This window comes from Chiloscyllium plagiosum, unplaced genomic scaffold, assembly GCF_037043375.1.
Source record: "Chiloscyllium plagiosum isolate Xiang-an unplaced genomic scaffold, Cpla_swu_hap1 HiC_scaffold_20, whole genome shotgun sequence".
Classification (NCBI taxonomy): domain Eukaryota; kingdom Metazoa; phylum Chordata; class Chondrichthyes; order Orectolobiformes; family Hemiscylliidae; genus Chiloscyllium; species Chiloscyllium plagiosum.
Window position 1 is genome coordinate 29,628,191 of NW_028270158.1, and position 20,119 is coordinate 29,648,309.

Genomic DNA, 20,119 nt, shown 5'->3' on the forward strand with positions numbered 1-20,119 from the left:
TCAACCACTGAAATAAAAACATGAAGTGCTGGAAAGCCTCAGGTCAGACATAATTTTGGACTAGAAAGAGTGTTAATGTTACAGAACATTAGAAATCTTCAGAACAGCTGAGTGGTAAGTTCCAGATATGGACCTTGAGGTTAGAATGGGAATATTGTCTGCCCTATCCTCTACCATGGAGAATGGTCACTAGGCCAGGGTTCTGAGGGCCAGGGGCAGTGGACAGGCTCAGCAACAATGAGTCAGGCAGTCAGTCCTTCTGGGGAATTGGGATATGAGTGGACAAACAGCTTTAGGGGCTGGATAGTATCTTGGTGTTGTGCAGCGCCCTCAAAGGGCTGAATGGCCTGTTCTTCTGTTAAGATGAAGTGGGAAAACGGGTAAAGGAATGCGACAGGATTAACAGATAGTGAGAGAACGGTGCTGGTTAGAAAGCGTTTATATCTGTATCCATTGCATTACTCACCCTCCGGAATTGGTTTGTTTTACGAACTAACCCATTTATAAATCCGTGGCACTCCATCCCCATCACCCTTTTTCTTTCTCCTCCCACAGTGCGGGCGCAACGCCGAGAACTTCGACCGATTTTTCACCCGTCATCCGCCAGTCTTAACTCCACCTGACCAAGAGGTCATCATGAATATTGACCAGGCAGAATTCGAGGGGTTCTCCTTTATTAACACGGAGTTTGTCAAACCTGAGATTACATGTTAAACAGTGCCTGGGGGAGGAATGGGGAGGAAAGGAGAGGGGAGGGGGTTGGGGGGTCACATCTCCTTATCACAGTAAGAGACCCTTGTTCCGGGTTGTGCAGCATGTTCAGAGGCTGTTAACTGTTCCGTGATGTTTGCTTTGCAAATCTCTCTCAAAGCGTGTTGGGAATGCGGTTTTCCATCCATCATTTCATTACACAGCGAGACACAAAGTGCACACAGCAGCTGCTGACCAGTTCCCATCGCAGGTGCTTCCCTAGATAGTAACTCTGTATGAAGATGCTTTGCAAAATGATTTGCTGCCTTGATTGCCAAAAGCTGTTCTATAGTTCATTAACTGCCTCAAGCCAGTGGCTTTTCTCTCGCTCGACTACAAAGCACAGAGATAACCCAAACCCCCCCACCCCCCACCCCACCTTCCCCCCCCCATCCCTTCGTTACTGCAGAGTGAGACCCGGCCTAACATTGCAGAGTGGAGTCATGAACGTTTCCTCTGGTTGGTGTTTCTGTCTGTGGCCGTGTGTGCAATCCAAACCAGGAGACCTCTCATCAGTGGGTTTTAGGATGTCCATCTCAGCTATTCCAAAAAAAAATGTGTCAAATGAAGTTCTTTCTCAGTGTATTATTGCCCGTATAATGTGACCCTGGTGGCTGAAGTGTTCTTTGAATTGAAAATTGTGTCTGTAAAATCTGCTCAGTTCTAGAAGTGATTGTGACTGTCTCGTTTATCCTGTTAGTGTGATCCAATAAGTTCTTCCCTCTCTGAGCTGAATGATTATGTAAGGCCAGCCTTTCCTCTCCTAACCTGGCCTGACTCTCAGTGGATCTTTCAGGAGGGTGCGAGGCATGTTTAAACTGATAATGAAACCTTGCAAGACATTTTAAAAAGAAATAAATTGATGCATGACTGTTGTTTTGTAGTGTGTTGCTAACAACGCCTGCATTTGATGTGCCAAACATTTTTTTCCAGTACTGATATACAATAAAGAAAATCGCACCCAAAAAGAAAAAAAAAACTCAGCATCACTTTAGTCACATGTTTAACAACCGCTTCTATTTTTCTGTTCAGATATTTTTTCTATAGTACAGTGCTGGTCCAGGAAGGAATGTTAATTAAATCTGTCTAAAATTGACACTGAATGCTTATCAGAACTGCCAAGTCCTATCAGACTCGAACAGGTCACCCCACTGACAACATTGGTTTCAGGCTGTTACACAGTTACTGAATTTTAATCCTCCCACCCCCAATCCTACAAACAAAATTACAAAATGCATCAGCCAACCAAGGAATCCTGTGCTATAAAGGTATAAATAGAATGCAGCTGTAAGCAGAAAAGTACTGACAATTCCAAACAACCCCCCGTAACCCTTACCCCACTGAATGGTTAACAACTCTGCATAATCACAAAATAATCCTTGCCATACAGTGACACAGCTCGGAAACAATACCTTTAGTCCAAAAAGTCTACACCAACCATATTCTCAAACTAACTTAGTCCCACCTGCCTTAATTTGGCCAATATTCCTCCAAACTTTTCCTATTTGTGTACTTATCCAAATGTCTTTTAAATATTGTAACTGTACCCGCAGCCACCATTTCTTCTGGCAGTTTTCCCCTCATGTCCTTTTTAAATCTTTCTCCTCTCACATGTCCCTAGTTTTGAGCTCCCCAATTTAGGGATAGGACCCTTGCTATACATCTTAGCTATGTTCCTCAAGATTTTATAAACCTCTATAAGGTCACCCCTCAACTTCCTAGGCTCCAGTGAAAAAAGTCCCAGTCTATCCAGTCTATTTTTGTAACTCAAACCCTCCATTCCCAACAACATCCTGGTAAATCTTTTATGACCTCTCTCCAGTTTAATAATATCCTTCCTATAGCAGGGTGACCAGAACTGAATGCAGTATTCCAAAAGAGGCCTCACCAATGTCATTGTAAGATGATGTCCCAAAGTTAATACTCAAAGGTCTGAACAATGAAGGCAAGCAAGCTAAACATCTTCTTAACCACCCTGTCTACCTATGATGCAAATGTCAAAGAATTAAGAACCTGAACCTCTAATTCTCTCTGTTTTACAACACTACCTAGTGCCCCTGCCCTTGTTGTTTTACTAAAATGGAACACCTCTCTTCTATCCAAATTAAACTCCATCTACCACTCCTAAGCCCATTTACATGGAGCTCTGCAAAATAACAGCAAATCTCCACCATTATGCAAAGGATAGCTGAATAAACAGCATCTGTACTGTTGTACAGTAAGTAGTCATTATTCTGCTGAATAAGTAGTGTTTAGGGTAGATTTTCAGGTCTTGAATCACTCATGAACTTGACATCCAAAAAAAAATTGCATGTAACAAACAAAACAGCTGATGATAGCAAGCAAAACACACATTATTCACCTGACCTAACTCACTGAGCTGAGCTATTGAGTTCTTCATTGCTTGGAATACCTCTGGCTATCTAGAATACACAAAACAAATGCTATTCTTTGCCTGGCATGTGACATATCATTGATCTGGTTTCCTGTGCATGCCAATACTCTTTTAAAGAGTGGGTGGAAAAACATTATGGTCATTGCCATTTGCTGGCATTTTAATAATATATTTGATTTCATCCCTCTCCCAATCTCAAATAATTGAGGTTACATCACACTATCAGTAAAGCTTAATAAGCAAGCACTAAAATGTTTGAGTGATAACAAAAAGAACTAGTCAATGCTGCAGGAAGTGAATTTTGAGAGGTAAAGACACATAATCAGATGGAGAGTTGTAGAGATGGATGGAGCAATGCAGAAGTCAACAGAATGTGATAGAAAAGGGGAGGGATGAGTATAGAGAAATAGAATCGGGCAAAAAGAAATCAAGAAAGGAATGTTTAGCATGAGTAACATATTTCCTTCTGTTACTTTCTATATTTCCTCTTGCTCCCAGGAGTAGTGAGTGACAATTCATCCTGGAGCAGATTGTAGAGTTAAACGAACATTCAAAGTAAAGTCCCTTTTCTCTTAAATTCATGCAGTTTAGTTCAAGCTGGAATAATGATGCAAATTCCTAATCACAGTAAGATCCTGTAGGTGAAGAAAGGGCTAAATTTCAGAGATGGAATAGAGCAGTGAATAGTACAATTGATTTTCAGCCTGGTATCATAGGCACTGTAAGGCACTGAAGAGACAGTGATCCTGGAGTTCAGCGCAGAAGATGCACATCTTATAGAACAACTCCAGATGGTGGATCTACTCAAAGGCATCACTGTATGGACCTCAATGAAACAATGCTTCATGCAGTTTCAGGTTCAGTGGATTTACTTCAACTGAGTGATCAAGTCTGCTCCTTGAGAATTCACAGGCACAGTCAGCCATCTGTGCACATAGTGGTATTAACATGTAAGAAATATGATACATATAATGCAAAAATCCCATCTAACCAATACAAATACCTCATCTGTAGCTTTTCACTTGAATTTCATTTCCCTGTGCTTTCCATTATCCTTTTAGATGCTTCTTTTTCATGTACATATCCCATTCAATAGTTGCTTATGGTAAATCAATAACTACTAATAGCATTTTCTTTGTGAAAAGCATTCTTCAAACATCCACCTTCATTCTTTTAATGATAACCATTATCTGTGCCTTTGTAATGAATTCATTGCAATCTGTCATTATTTACTCTTTCAAAGCCTTTTATGATATTTTACTGAATATGTGGCACTTTGTTAACATTGCAAAGCTTCATTCTGATGTAACACTCACTAATATATCATTCAAATATAAAATACATTACGATTAACAGAACACACTTCTCAATAATCTCACAATACAATAGACTTTAATAAACATACTACAAATGTGACAGATAATACACCCTCACACTGATTTAATACAGTCCCTTACTTAGAATGTACAATATCAATTGTATCCTGTTACTCAGTTTACCATTAACAGGTACATTATCAATTATTTCTTGCAGTCGTGTACTGTATTTTTTCTGTTACCTTGAATTGTTATTCAATGTGCACAATATAAATCATTTTTGTTACTTGATTTATACAATATTATTTTATGATACTTAATTTGTTGCTTAATGCGTGCTTTATAAATCATTTGTAGTTTTCATGTATGACATTCTCTGTTTCTCAGTTTATATTATTATTCAGTACATACGTTTGATTTTTTTTCCCTGTATACAATATTAATCCTTACTTATGCAGTTTGCATCATTACTGTGTGCATGTTATCACTTTTCCCTGTTATTCATTATATTCAGTATTGTTTCTTGTTTCACAATGTGTACATTTGTAATCACTTCCTGTTACTCCATTTGCATTGTTATTTTGTGTCCATTATGGGACATTTCATGTTTTTCAAGTCTGCACAGTTTTAATTATTTAGTACTGTTTAGTTTGTATTATTAGTCAATGTAAATGATATCAAGGGTATAAAGTTACCTGCTTGTACTGGTTTGATGAGTCTCCCCATCAGAATATACTGTTATTCAGTGTTGACAGTATAAATCATTTTTTATGACACTTATGTATCATAATTCTGTTTGTTTTGTTTCCTTATATGCCCAGCATGTGCTCCAGGAGTACCTCTTGATGCCCAGCATACACAGAACAAATTGCATTTCTTAACAGCATAGAATGTGTGATTATCTCCCCATACCAGGGAAGATATTTGTTGTATAACCGATTGAGAATGCAGAAAATAAATCACTCCTTTTACTTAGCATGCATCGCATGAATATCATCCTTCATAATAAGAGATTGTTTCAGTTACTTTTCTGAACATTTTATAGACTCTCTTCTATCACACATTTATCAATCCCTCCTCTAAGGAAATGAGAAAAGATTAAATACCCCATGATACTAAATCTACAGTAAATCACTTCCTCTTCATAAGAAGCAATGCATCAGAACCTTAACTACTCCAGTATTGAGCCAATGAATGCTCCACCTTGCAATGGATACTGCAGAGGAATGCCTGCTCCAGTCTCCACTTTTGGAAAGGGAGCTTCTGGTCTGTATATGTTCAGGTTTCTGATCTGTATATGTTGATCTCTATAGTCTGTATATGCTAAGGTCTCTGGTCCAGTCTGTGTTTGTTGAGATCTGTGCTCAACAGTCCCTAACGTATCTGTTCCGTATTTCATGTCTTCTCTTATCTGTTTTGTTTGCTGTCTCTGGTCTGCATTTGCTAAAATATTTGGCCTGAATATTTTGGAATGTCTGGCCTGCATATATTGAAATCTGTATTTCTGTGGGTCCATGGTCTGTATATGTTAAGAGATTCTTACAGGACATAATGAAATCATTATTCTTTGCATGTTAAGATCTCTGGGTTATATTGTGAATTCTCTGCCTGTATTGTGGTTGCTGATACATACATTTTGGCATTTCTGCACGGTATGTGTAGAGATCTGAGCCCTAAATACCTTGGGATCTCTGGTCTGTATATCTTGGGTCTTGCAATCTGTTTATGTAGAGATCTTTTGGTATGTATACTTAGATGTCTCAAATGTGCACGTGTTGAGATCTCTGGTTTGTATTCTTTGGATCTGTATAACTTGATGCTTCAGTCTGTACATTTTGGTTGGCTGGTTGTATATTTGGAAATTTCAGTCCTTTATATCTTGCAATGTCTAGGGTGTATGTTTTGGGATCTCACCCACTTGGCAGAATACATGTTGAGATCAGATTGTAAGTTTGCTTGCTGAGCTGATAGGTTTGTTCTCAGATATTCCGTCACCATGCTAGGTAATTTCAGTGAGCATTCGGTGAAGCGCTGGTGTTCTGTACCACTTTCTATTTGTGTGTCTTGATCTCTTAAGGTTGGTGATATCATTTCCGATTCTTTTTCTCAGAGGTTGGTAAATGCGGTCCAAATCAATGAGTTTATTTTTGGAGTTCCGGTTTGAATGCCAGGTCTCTAGGAATTCCCATGTGTGTCTCTGTTTAGCCTGTCTTAGGATGTATGTGTTGTCCCAGTCAAAGTGGTGTCCTTCTGTGGACACATAGATAGAAAGTGGGTAAGACACACCAGCGCTTCACCGGAGGCTCATTGATGATGTTACCTAGCATGGTGATGAAAAGTCTGAGAACAAACCTACCAGTTCAGCAGGCAAACTTACAACCTGAACCTCAACCCAAGCTACAAATCTTCTCAAAAATTGCAAACATGCTGAGATCTTTGTTTTGTATATCTTTGGGTCTCTGGTATATGTTATGTCTTTCATCTGTTTAGTGGTTTCTCTGAGGCTGTGTGACCTGCATATCTCAAAGCTTTTAGTCTACATCTTTTAATATTTCTGTTTTATATATATGTTGTGGACACTGGTCTATATATCTTTGCGTGTGCAGTCTGTGTATGTTGCATTCTCTGGTCTGTAATGTGTTGAAGATTCACAATATATTATTATTTGAGAACTTATGTTCTAACTTGGACAGAAACATGAATTGGCTTTAAATTTGATTTGTGTTTCTATGTTGTGTATGTTAAGAAGAAGTGAAATAGTTTTATTTCATTTCTGATTTCTGAGTCAGGTACAGATTTGTCAGAAAACTTATTTTCATGCAATTCAGTGAGGCTTTTGAAACTGTTGAGGTGAATAGATCAGTGCCTTAGAAACAAAGGTAAATGCGAAAAGAAGGGTCTGTTGCCCAGCAACAAGCTGTTGTATGACATAAAGAAACAGACAGAAAATAGAAAATGCTGGAAAAACTCAGCAGGTCTGGTGGCATCTGTGGAGAGAGAGCAAAGTTAACAATTCGAGTCCAGTAACCCTTCTTCAGAAAGACAGAATCATCTACAAAATCTATGAAACTGCAGGTATCTTTCAGAGAGAGAAGACATTCAGAAAACAAAAAAAACAGTAACATTGTAGTTTATCAATTTCCATAATGATCAGGGAAAAAGAAGACCTGAATGGCTTAATGCCAGGAAGAGAAAACCTCCAGAAATACACAGCTGTGGAAGGGGAGTATAAGGAAACTATGTTAAGAAACAAATGAGCTGTGTGAGCACTTTGTTTCAGGGTCGAAGGAAGAGACACTAACTAAATACAGAGGAACCTCCATTATCCGGTATTCAATTATCCAAATATTGGATTATCCGGAAAGATTGCAAGGTCCCGATGCTTGGCTAAACAATGTTATCTGGCATTCAATTATCCGGAATTGATTAACCAAACAAAATACTCCCATCCCGTGTCCTTTGGATAATTGAGCTTCAGTGCCAGTGTACCAATAGTATCAGTGAATGTAGGCTTTCGCTGAAAACAATACAGCCGAGCCAACTGAACAAGAAACTTTAAAGTGAAAAGGTGACCCTTCATTGAGCTTTGAGTATTTGCAAGGTTGTTCTTGATGGTTAAGAGGCTGAATCTTTAGTTCTGATATTTGTAATAAGACCTTTTCAAATAATTCTTGGCTAGAATGGCACAGTTCAGGTTTTTGTTCTTTTGTGTAATAAACTTTGATGTTCTTTTACCAGAAGTACATTGGTAGTCTCTTATGGATATATTTAGTGACTGACCCACATAGTAAAATTACAAAAGTAAAACATATGGTCTATCAAACCAAGTTTAACTCTGCGATCCAACTTGCTTAATAATAACTAGGATCAAAACAATATTTGTTGATGTTTCTGGTCTGTATATTTTGGATATGTATCTCTTGGTTTCTCCTGCCTGTACGTCAGTGTATCTGGTGTGTGTATTTCTTGAGTTGTGTGTTATCTATATGTCAGGTCTCTGGTCTCTATATCTTGTGTTTGCATATTTTGCGATCTCTAGATATATATTTTTGGGTCTGTAAATGTTGAGGTCACAGGTATGTATCTTGCTGTCTGGTTTGCGTAATGAAGTATCTTTAGTGCATATTTCTTGAGGTGTCCATTCTCTATATCTTGAGTGTCTAATCTATTTTTGTCTATGTTTAGAGCTCTGCTGTATACATCTTGTGATCTTAGTTTTGTTTCTTGTACAGTTCATGGTCTGTATATGTTAAGTTCTCTGGTCCACTTATCTTAGGTATATTTATACATTGATGTTTCAAATCTATATCTTTACAGTCTTTTGATAGTGCACATTGTAAGTATTGCTGACAAAAGACACATTTTGTCAACACTTTATGTCTTGCAGTCATCAGGACATAGAATAAAACATAGAACAGTACAGCACAGGAACAGGCCCTTTGCCCCACTATGTCTATGCTGACCATGATGTCATTCTAAACTAATCCAATCTGTCTGCACATGATACACATGCCTCTCTTGCCTGCCCATTCATGTGTTTGTCTGAATACATCTCTAACATCTGCTACTACACCTTCATGGCAGCATCTTCCAGCCACTTACAACCCTCTGCATAAAAAAACCTTGTCTGACAAATCTCTTTTAAACTTCCTCCCTCCCTCTTTGAACCTATGTCCCCCAGTATTTGACATTTCCATCCTGGGGAAAAGACTCTGATTATCCACCTGTCTCATCATTTTATATACTTCTTTTAGGTCACCCCCTACATCCTCCCCACCCCCCACCCCTCAGCCTTTGATACTCTAGTGAAAACAATCCAAGTTTTATCCAACTTCTCCTTATCACTAATACACTGTAATCCAGGCAACATTCTGATTAATCTCTTTAGCACCCTCTCCAAAGCCTCCACATCTTTCCAATAGTGTGGTGACTAGAACTACACACAGTACTCAAAATGTGGCTTAACTAAAGTTATATACACTGGAACATGACTTGCTAACTTTTATACTCAATGTCCCGACCAATGAAAGCAAGCATGCCATATACATTCTTTTACCACCTTATCCAATTGTGTTGTCACTTTCAGAGAGCAATGGACTTACAATCCAAGATCCTTCTAGATATTAATGCTTCTAAGGGTCCTGCCTTTCCTCTTGAATTTGACCTCCCAAGTATATCACCTCACACTTGTCTGGATTAAAATCCAGATGCCATTTATCTGCTCATCTTTCCAACTGGTCTATATCTAGCTTTCTTTGACAATCTTCCTCACTATTCACAACTCTACCAATTTTCATCTCATCTGCAAACTTTCTAATCATCTAAATCAATTATGTAAATTACAAAAACTAGAGATCCTAGCACTGTGCATTGTGGAACACAATTAGTCACAGAGCTCCAGTCAGAAAAACACTCTTCTACAACTATGCTCTGACCAAGCCAATTTTGTATCCAATTTACCAACTCACTGTGGATCCCATGTGACTTAATCTTCTGGAGCAGCCTACCACGAGCGACCTTGTCAAATGCTTTTGAAAGGTCTATGAAGATAATATCTACTGCCCTACCCTCACCAATCATCATTGTCACTTCCTCAAAAGATTGAATCAAATTTGTCATTCAGACCTTCCATGCACAAAGCCGCACTAACTATCCCTAAGAAGTTGATTATTTTAAAATGCGAGTAAATCCTATCTGTAGAATCTTCTCCAACAATTTCCTAACCACTGATGTAAGACTCATCAGCCTATAATTTCCCAGATTATCCCTGTTACCCTGCTTAAACAAAGGGACAACATTGGCTATTCTCCAGTCTTCTGGGACCTCATCTGTAGCTAAAGATCTCTGATAAGGCCCCAGCTATGTCCTCTGTTGCCTCCCTCAGTACTTGTGATAGATCCCATCAGACCCTTGGAACTTACGTACCGTAAGGTTTTTCAAGACACCCAACACCTCTTCCTTCTTAATATCAACATGCCTTAGAATATCAAGATACACTTCCCCAAACTTATCAGCATTCTCGTCCTTGGTGAGTATTGATGCAAAGTACTCATTAAGCTTCTCACCCCTTCCTCTGCCTCCATACATAAGTTCTCTTCTTTGTCCTTGAGTGGACCTGCTTTTTCCCTAGATGCCCTCTTGCTTCTGAAAATGCCTTGGGATTCTCCGTAATCCTATTTAGAACATAGAACATAGAAAAGTACAGCACAGAACAGGTCCTTTGGCTCACGATGTTGTGCCGAGATTTAATTCTAATGTAAAATATAATAACTTAACCTACACACCCCTCAACTCACTGTTATCCATGTGCATGTCCAGCAGTCACTTAAATGTCCCCAAAGACTCTGCTTCCACCACCACAGCTGGCAACGTATTATATGCATTCACAACTCTCTGCATAAAGAACCTACCTCTGACGTTTCCTTTATATCTTCCTCCTAATATCTTCAAACTATGACTCCTCGTACCAGTCAATCCTACACTGGGGAAAAGTCTCTGGCTATAGACTCTATCTATTCCACTCATTATCTCGTATACCCCGATCAGGTCACGTCTCTTCCTCCTCCTCTCCAGAGAGAAAAGTCCGAGCTTATTCAACCTTTCTTCATAAGGCAAGCCCTCCAGTCCAGGCAGCAACCTGGTAAACCTGCTTTGCACCCTCTCCAAAGCCTCTGTATCTTTCCTATAGTTGGGCGACCAGAACTGGACATAATATTCCAAGTGTGGTCTCACCAGGGACTTGTAGAGTTGTAGCAAAACCTCGTGGCTCTTAAACTCGATCCCCCTGTTAATGAAAGCCAAGGACATTTCATAGTCCTCTTCATCCCTCCTAATTCCTTGTTTAGCAATTATACAAAGTTGAGCAGAAAACTATCCCGAATACTGCATGAAAGAAGACTGCTGCTTGATTGGAAAGTAGACTCTGATAGGTAGAGGTATAAATGATAGTATTACCCCCTGAATTTGTATTGTTGTGAAATGTACTGATGAATGCAAAACAAAAAAAATGACAAAATTTGTCTCTTTTTAGTAATACTTGAGTTCTATAATTTTAGGTTTTTGGTCTGCATATCTTGGATAACTGGTATGTATATCTTTGAGGTCTCTGGTCTACATACCTTGAGATCTTAGGTTGGTGTACCTTATTGGCTCCTATCTATAATCTTGAGTTATCTGGCCTCAATTCCTTGTGTCTGAACTGTAAACATTGGATTATCTGGTCTGTATATCTTTGGTTGATTAGTATCTCTGGTATTGATATGTTGAAGTCTTTGGTCTGTGCATACTGAAATCTTTCATCTGTATATCTTGGAGTATGTGGTCTGTATATGTTCAATTCTGTAGTCTAAATGTGAGATCTCTGAACTGTGTGTATATATATATAATATATATATATTTCTGGCCTATACATTTTTGAGTTCCTCACATTTCTCATCTATCTGTTGAATAATCAGATCTGTATGTGTTGAAGTTTGTGTCTGTATATATGTTGAGGTACATAGTCTATATTTTCATAGGTCACCCACTTTTTATGTTGAGGCCTGTGATCTATATTTGTTGGAATTTTTGCTCTGCACTATTTGGGATCATGTTCCGTGTATCTTGGAATCTCTATTCTATAAATATTGTGTCTTTAATCTGCTTTTCCTGGGATGTCTGATCTAAATTTCTTGAAGGAGAAAGTGAGGACTGCAGATGCTGGAGATTAGAGCTGAAAAATGTGTTGCTGGAAAAGCGCAGCAGGTCAGGCAGCATCAGGAATGTAGAAGGGCTTTTGCCCGAAACGTCGATTCTCCTGCTCCTTGGATGCTGCCTGACCTGCTGCACTTATCCAGCAACACATTTTTCAGCTCTAAATTTCTTGAAGGTCTAAGGTCTATACATCTTGATGTTCATGATTTGTATATTTTGTATATTTAAGTCTATTTTTGTACTGTTCTGTACTTGCAGAGCATTTGTGCATTTATGTCTTTGATTCTTATATTTTGAGGTATGGTGGCAAATCTTAGGATTTCTGGTTTACATACCTTGAGACTTTTAGTCTCTATATCATGAAGTGTCTCGTCTATCTATATTGTGGTCTCTGCTCGGTGTTTCTTGGGGTCTTTAATGTGTATATGTTGATGTTTCTGATTGCTAAATCTGTGGATATCCTAGGTTTTTGTTCTGTATATTTGATTTCATCAGGACCTATACTTCTTGACATCTCTGGTCTGTATATCTTGGAATCTCTGATCTCTATGTGGTGAGATGATTGAGTGAACCCCTGGTCTATATATCTTGGAGTCTTTGATCTGTATATGTTGAGATCCCTAATCTGTATGTTTTGGATTCTTTGCTGTCTTTCTTCTGTCTGCTCTGTGTTGATATCTCTTGTCTGTGGAAACAATGTGGAAACAGGCCCTTCAGCCTCACAAGTTACTCCGAAGAGAAATCCACCCAGACCCATTTCCCTCTGACTAATGCACTTAACACTATGGATAATTTCCCATGGCCGATGCACCCAACCTGCACATCTTCGGACTGTGTGAAGAAACCCATGCAGACACGGGGAGAACGTGCAAACTCCAGTCGCCCCGAGGCTGGAATCAAACCTAGGTCCCTGGTGCTGTGAGGCAGCAGTGCTAACCACTGAGCTACTTGTGCTGCCCAAGACCATAAAACGTTAAGACCTCAGAAAAGATATAGGTATTTGGACCATTGAGTCTGCTCACCATTCAATAAGACCATGGCTTTTCTGATAATCCTTAGCTCCATTTTCCTGTCTTTTCCCAATAAAACTAATTAAAACTCTATCTCAGCCTTGAATATATTTAATGACTCGGCCTTGGCAGCCCTCTGCATTAAGGAATTCAGATGATTCAGTGCCTGCTGAGAGAAGAAATTCCTCCTCATCTCTGGTTTAAATGGATGACCCCTTACTTGAAGATTATGCCCTCTGGCCCTAGACTTTTCCACAAGGCGAAACAAACTCTCAGGATCAATCCTGTCAAGCACCCTAAGAATCTTAAATGTTTCAAGAAGGTTCCCTCTTATTCTTATAAAAAGCAATGTGTGCAGCCCAACTAACTCAACTTCTGCTCATAAGAAAATCCTTCCAGCCCTGAGATCAACTGAGTGAACCTTCCCTGGCCTGTCTGCAATGCCTGTACATCTTTGCTTATTTAAGGGGACCAAACTGTGTATGGTGTCTCAGGTCTGTATTTCTTGGTGTCTCTGGACTATATTTCCTGGATGCATGTTTTAATTACAAGTTCATGCTTGTGTCATTGATTTATATGCGTTGACAGATTCTGATGGGCTGTTGTAGCCTCTGTGGTGTATTTGTTGAAAGTATTAGTTTCTGCTAATTTTGTGATTTTGTTTTTCTTAAAAGGATGTGATCCCTCTTTTCTCAGATCCTTTGGTTTGTTTTTGCTTGGAGTCTTTTTAGTGTGTATTTACGGGCATATCTTTGGTTTGTATTTATCAGATGGTTTCTGATCCTTAATTTCAAGCGACGTCTCTGTTTGATTTTTGTTTATTCAAAGTCTTTCCAGATTGATTTTATTTTGAGGCCCCTGTTTTGTGACCCCTTTAGGCTCAGGTTTTGTGGATCTGTTCTGTAATAGATTTTCTGATTTGTGTCATTTGGAAATTTCTTTGTTTTGTATTTTTGGGATCTTCAATCTGTTTATTTGTGTTTTTCTTTGATCCAGTGTTCTTTGGGATAGTCTTTGATGTGTGATTTCCATTTTGTTTACCTGGATTTGTTGGGAAGCCCATATTTGTGTTTTCGAAAGGCAATAGTAAGTGACTAGTGGAGATTACTTTTACAAGCACTTGATTAACAGAAAACAGAGCCTCCAAAAAAAAACCCAAACACCTCCACTAATTTCTCATGAAGAATTTTGTTCCATGTTATTAAAGGCAAATAATCTGTGTTGATGAGGCTCCTGTTCTATTAATTCCTCTAGTTTATGCTTATCATGGATCTTTCTAACATTATTGTGGGCTCTGTTCTTTGTAAACTATTATGTTTGAAAAAGTTTCTATAATGTAAAAATCGAGGACTTGGACTGGGTTTGTTAATTATAGCCCATATTAATGGAGGGCTGCAATCTTTAATTTTGGGTGCTACACTTGATTGCTTTTTACGGGGTTAATGTATGTTCATAGTAAACTCTGGTGTCCATTTCTTAAGGATTCTGATCTGTATATTGTGTGGTTCCTGATTTTCCTATCTTTTGAAATGTCTGGTCTTTATTTGATAAGTGCATGATTTTTATTTCACAGATTTATCTGATCTGAACTATTGTTATTTTGTGATTTCCCTGATATTCCTTTCTGAGAGGCTATAGTTTTCCTTCGCTCCCATCTTTCTGGTTTATGTTAACTGTAAGCTTTTTAAACCTATTTATTATGGCAAATTGAATTAATTGGACACTGAGGTCTATTTTGAATTATAGGCTCTATTCTGTGTTTGCCATAAATGTCTGTGTCTGTGGCAGCTATTTATTGCAGTGTCACTCTAGCGTGTGTATATTTGGGCTTTCTGTGGTCTGTCTATGTTAGGTGTGTTCAGTCTATTTTTGTTAGGGTATAACTGGTCCACATCCATTAATGACCTATCTTGTCAGTGGTAAACATGCTGCCCAGAAGGATATGGGATTCTGCTCACAAACAAGGTTGAATACTGATCATTGTGGAATGCCACTTTCCCAAGTAAGCATTCCACCTGAGGCTAATCTATGTTTAATGGGTGCCCAACATCTCCATGCTATCTACTCTGTGCTTATGATGGCCTGTTGTTTTGGGAAAACTCCTGTCCATTTTAAATTGATTATTTAGTGATTATTTATCAGGATCCATGATTTTGGGGGTGGGAGGTTCTCTCCTGATCAATATTAAGGATCCCTTTTCTCCTTGGGGATTGTTGTCTAGTCTGTTCATTGGAAACATCACTGGTTTGTGTTTATTTAGAATCTGTATTCTGGTGTATCCGTGCATGAGGGTCCATTAATTCTGAAATGGCCTGAGCCTTTAAAAACAAGGTCCAGTGCCAGTTGTATGACCCTTATTCCACCAGCTCTTCAAGCAGGGCCAGAGAATGGGTCACACCAAGAGCTGCATTTAGGGCAGAAAGTTCAGCAGCACAGGTAAGTGAATAAAGTTTGTTTTTCTGGACAGGAGTAAAACAACTATTTGATCTTTCATCACCTCCCTGAAGAAATCATTTCCCTTAAGAAATGATCTATCTACATTTAAAATTCCCAATATGTTTCCAAGCTACTGCATCCATACAGTCAGATAAAGCAGATGTTGGTCAGTGAGGGTGGAGGTGAATGGCTTCCAGATACCAGGTTCAGGGAGGGAAGGTTCTCTTTTCTATTTCATAGTCAGTGATGTAGCATGATTCTGAGAACCAATAATATTCCCAGAGACATCTCCATGGCAACCCATTGAAAAGTTTGTTAATGTTTATTTTTGTCAGTTTCTGATGTGTGACATTTGCACTGCCCCAGTGAAAGCCCACACAGTTTCATTACCCAGAGTCAACTTGCGTATGTACTCAGTACGCCAGTACTGTTCCTTGGGAGTCAGATTCTCAAAGTCAACTTGCACATAGAGCCAGTGTTCCATGTCAATCGCTGGGAGACTGATTACCCAGTGTACCCAGTGTCACCTGGCATACAGAGCCAAAGCCCTGGTCAGCTCTGAGGAAGGGTCATTGAACCTGAAGCGTTAACTCTGATTTCAGTCTATAGATGCTGCCAGACCTGTGAGCTTTCCCAGCAATTTCTGTTTTTGTGCCAGTACCCAAGTGTTGCCCCAGGAAGTCTGGGTGTTGCCTCACAATTATTCATACAATCCTCAATTCCTGCTTGTTGGGTCTGGATGGACTAGGACAGACCCATCACCCTGCTGGCCCTCCCAAAGTGACTGATCTACAAAGCTAGCTCCACAGACACTCATGACCTGATTCTTTAGGGGCGGTTGGGGAATGGGGGTGGTTGGTGGGTGGTGGTGCTGGCAATGGCGTTCAGTTGTTCTGTGCTGAACTGGCCTCAGGACATTAAACATAGCAGAGAGTGGGTCTGTGCATAATCAGCAATATTTCTATTCAGGTTAATGAGAATTATCAGCGGCTTCCACCAGATACAGGAGAAACATCACTTGAATAATAACAGGACAGATACAGAGAACTTGGCTCGTCATTTTTGTAAGGATTTATCTCAAGCTGGACGAATGATGATCTAGGATATTTCTCTGATGGTGCAGTTGAGGTTGTGGTGAGATCGAGAGGGTAGTTCCTCTCAAAGATCATGGGACAGAGTCACTCTCAGTGCAGTTCGATGTCGTTCCCCTTGGTTTCAGTGTCACTTTGCAGTGAGTCTGGAGATCCCCTTGTCTGGACATCCACACTAGATGTTCATTTAAGCAATTCTACACCACTTCCGTTACTACAGGAGCTCCTACATGTTGAGACTGCAAAGTCTTCAACTCTCTCACCACTGAGGGATAGACTTTAGAAAGAGTTACACTGTCAGCTGACAGCTGTGAAATATGCTGCCAAACACAGAAGCACATTTGCTAAAAACAAAATCTTTTCATTTCCTGACAGAAAAATCTCAGAGACACCGGCAACTTTGACCGTGAATTCACCCGGCAACCTGTGGAGCTCACCCCCACCGACAAACTTTTCATCATGAACCTGGATCAGAATGAATTTGCAGGATTTTCCTACGTGAATCCTGAATTTGTTATTCAAGTTTAAGGAATACATGAAGGCTCATTTCTATAAACGCTTGTTGTATTTTTAAACTGAAACAGAACACAATTTCAAGTATTGATCTTCCTTCATCTAGGTGCCAGGTTCAAATGAGGTTTTGATATAGGGCTACTGAACATTGTATGACCTAGACCTGCCTCAAACAGTGATGGGAATCCATCTGAAGATATGTAAAACAAATATTGTAGCTTGCATTCTGACCTGCTTTTGTCCCTAAATCCAGACAAAGAGCAGGATAGAGGAAGTAGAGGGCAGTGATTAGGGCTTACCAATCACTAAAGCTAATGAGGAAAGGAAAAACCTCATCTAATGTGGCCACACTGGGACTTTGGCTAGATCTATGGCACAACATTGCAGGAGTGCCGCACTGTCAGAGGTATCAAGCGGGTGTTAAACTAAAGTCTTGATCACCATGTCTGGGTGAATGCTGAAACTGGAATAAAAAAGGTGTTCCGGAAGAATCTGGAAATAAAATTGCCCCAAAATTCAAGGGTTGGGGGGGGGGGGGGGGCATGGTGAGGTAGTGCTTAACTGATTTTAGAAAGCAGTCTCCCTACTTGACAGTGTGGCTCAGGGCACACCTATGAGCGGGACCTCCTCATTCATATGGAAACAATGAGAAACAGTGGGTGGGGGGAGGGGGGTAACCAGTGGGTTTGTGGGCTTCACAGCTTGGGGTTTCACACTGTTGTGCAATCTTATAAGAGTGGACAGAGAGAAGGCATTTTATTTGCACGTGCATAAGTCTGATGGCTGTCTCAGACACAGGCCCCTGGACACTGCACAAATCTAGCATTTGGCGCTCTTCCACCTGAGACTGGGTGCTTCCTGTCTGCCACATTGTTGTGGAGTGGAGTTTAAAATTATGTTCACTATATTCTACAAAGCACAAGGAAGTTGGAAACATTATCGGCATTTTCAGAACAAAATACACTTACAAATAAACTCAATCAATCGAAAACATTCAATCTTAAATAGACTTCTCACCTGCTGTTAGTATCCCACTTACTTTATGTCACAATTCAGGCACAATAATGTGATTCTTATCTACCAGTAAATCAGAACTAAAGCAGCAAACAGAAGAAATGAAGTGCTGGAAATACATTACCTGGCTCATGATCACAAAAAATGGTCTCCTTTGATTCATCAATGACCCCAATAATGTGGAAGATGCACCAATACCAGAACCACAGCTTTTTTTCTGCACAGAAGAAGGCCCTTCAGCCCATCGTATCTGCACTGGTTATCCAATATCTATCCATTCTAATCCCATTTTCCAGTGCTTGGACCTGTTGTCTGATAGATACTTTCTACACACCTCACAAGCAGGTGACATCTGAACATAGGCCTCCTGGCTCAGAGTTATGAACACTATCACAACAGCCTTAAAAAAAATCTCCATATTGCCATGGTCAGATGTGAACACTTCTCCAGAGCCAGTAACCTTTTATGCTTTAGCATTACAAGTGCTCACCCAAATACTTCTTAAATGTCTTGATGATTTCTGCCCCTACCACACTTTTAGGGAGTGAATTACAAACTCCTGGGTGAAAAATCCCCTCTAAACCTACAGCTCCTTACCTTAAAATTGTTCCCCCATTGACTTCTCCACATAGCAGTAACTATTCTGATGAAGGGCTTTTGCCCGAAACGTCGATTTCGAAGCTCCTTGGATGTTGCTTGAACTGCTGTGCTCTTCCAGCACCACTAATCCAGAATTCTCCCTATCTACCCTGTCTGTGCCACTTACAACCTTTGGACATCTCAGTATAAAAGAGTTATACATAACTTAGACTTGTGCACTTTCACTCCACTCCTGCATTATGTTTATTCCTCTAAGGAGCTAATTCTGTCCTCTGATACTTACTATACCTGGTTGTCACACGTATTACACTTTAAAATACATGATGTAATATTATTTGAACTGCGTTCTTCCTCTGGATACATCTCATTGGCCTACTCTGACTGTATAGCGAAGGATCCCCTCTGTTCTCCCTTCATTAACTCCCAATCTTATTGAGGTCAGTCAAGGGAAACAACTCAAGCATTAAGATGTTTTCTGTGAGAACTTTTTCACACAATTTTACAACTTATTATTATGGTTTGATGTAAACTTACAGTTTACCTCCAATTTTGCAATTGAATTCATTATGTTACTAGACTGGGAATCCAGAGTTTACATCATACAATGCAGTATTAAGCCAAATTCTTCCATCAGTCCCGTTCTAAACCTTGGGATAGGCAGATTTATTGATGGAGGTTTTCAGCTGTTGGTATAATGTAGATAATTCATTGAAAATTTCACAATCTCTAAAGTTTAAGAGCTGATTTCCATGTGTGGCTCTTGGTGAAAATAATGAGAAAATTCAAAGAACCTTAATTTGCTGGGACTTGGTACTAAGGACAGCTTTGGGGTGAAAATTGAGGGATAAAGAAACTTGGATGGGACAAGTTTAATGAGGAATGAGCTAAGTCTACAGCAAGTCACACATGTTTTTAAAAAAGTGTCTTCCATATTTTATGGATGTAAATGTTTTCTAATCAGTCACATTTCATGGAATGTAACGTACCTTGTGACGTCTATGCATCTTTTTTCACAGGATCACACTGTGTCTGTACAGTTGATTACAAAACAAATTAATGTGTTGTAAAGCTTGCCAAAAAATTCCAAAAGTATTGCAATAATTACTGAATGATTTAATATGCATGACTTTTGTGTATAGGTCTTTGTTGTTGGCAGATGCTCATGCACGAGAGTTTCCAAACCGTTAAAGGTGATCCATCTTGAACAATTAAAATAAAACTTTTTAATTAAAACTCTGCACCAAAGTACGAAGTATTCACTCGGGGTTCAACGTAAGTTAAAGTCTATACCTGTCAGAGTGG

The 20,119-nt window shown here is 39.4% G+C and overlaps 1 protein-coding gene across 2 annotated transcripts in view; it reads left to right on the top strand.

Annotated features, from left to right (window-relative positions):
* LOC122560735 (protein kinase C beta type) overlaps positions 1-17,701 on the top strand; it is a 298,145-nt gene extending 280,444 nt beyond the window's left edge. The window contains exon 17 of one of the 2 annotated variants that reach the window (XM_043711728.2): positions 17,066-17,701. In XM_043711728.2, coding sequence (XP_043567663.1) covers positions 17,066-17,218 — 153 coding nt within the window. In that variant the 3' untranslated portion in view covers positions 17,219-17,701. Of the gene's footprint in view, positions 1-555; positions 5,438-17,065 lie in introns of those variants that run through there. The other variant, XM_043711727.2, reaches the window with a different exon arrangement.
* Positions 17,702-20,119: the final 2,418 nt, after the last annotated feature.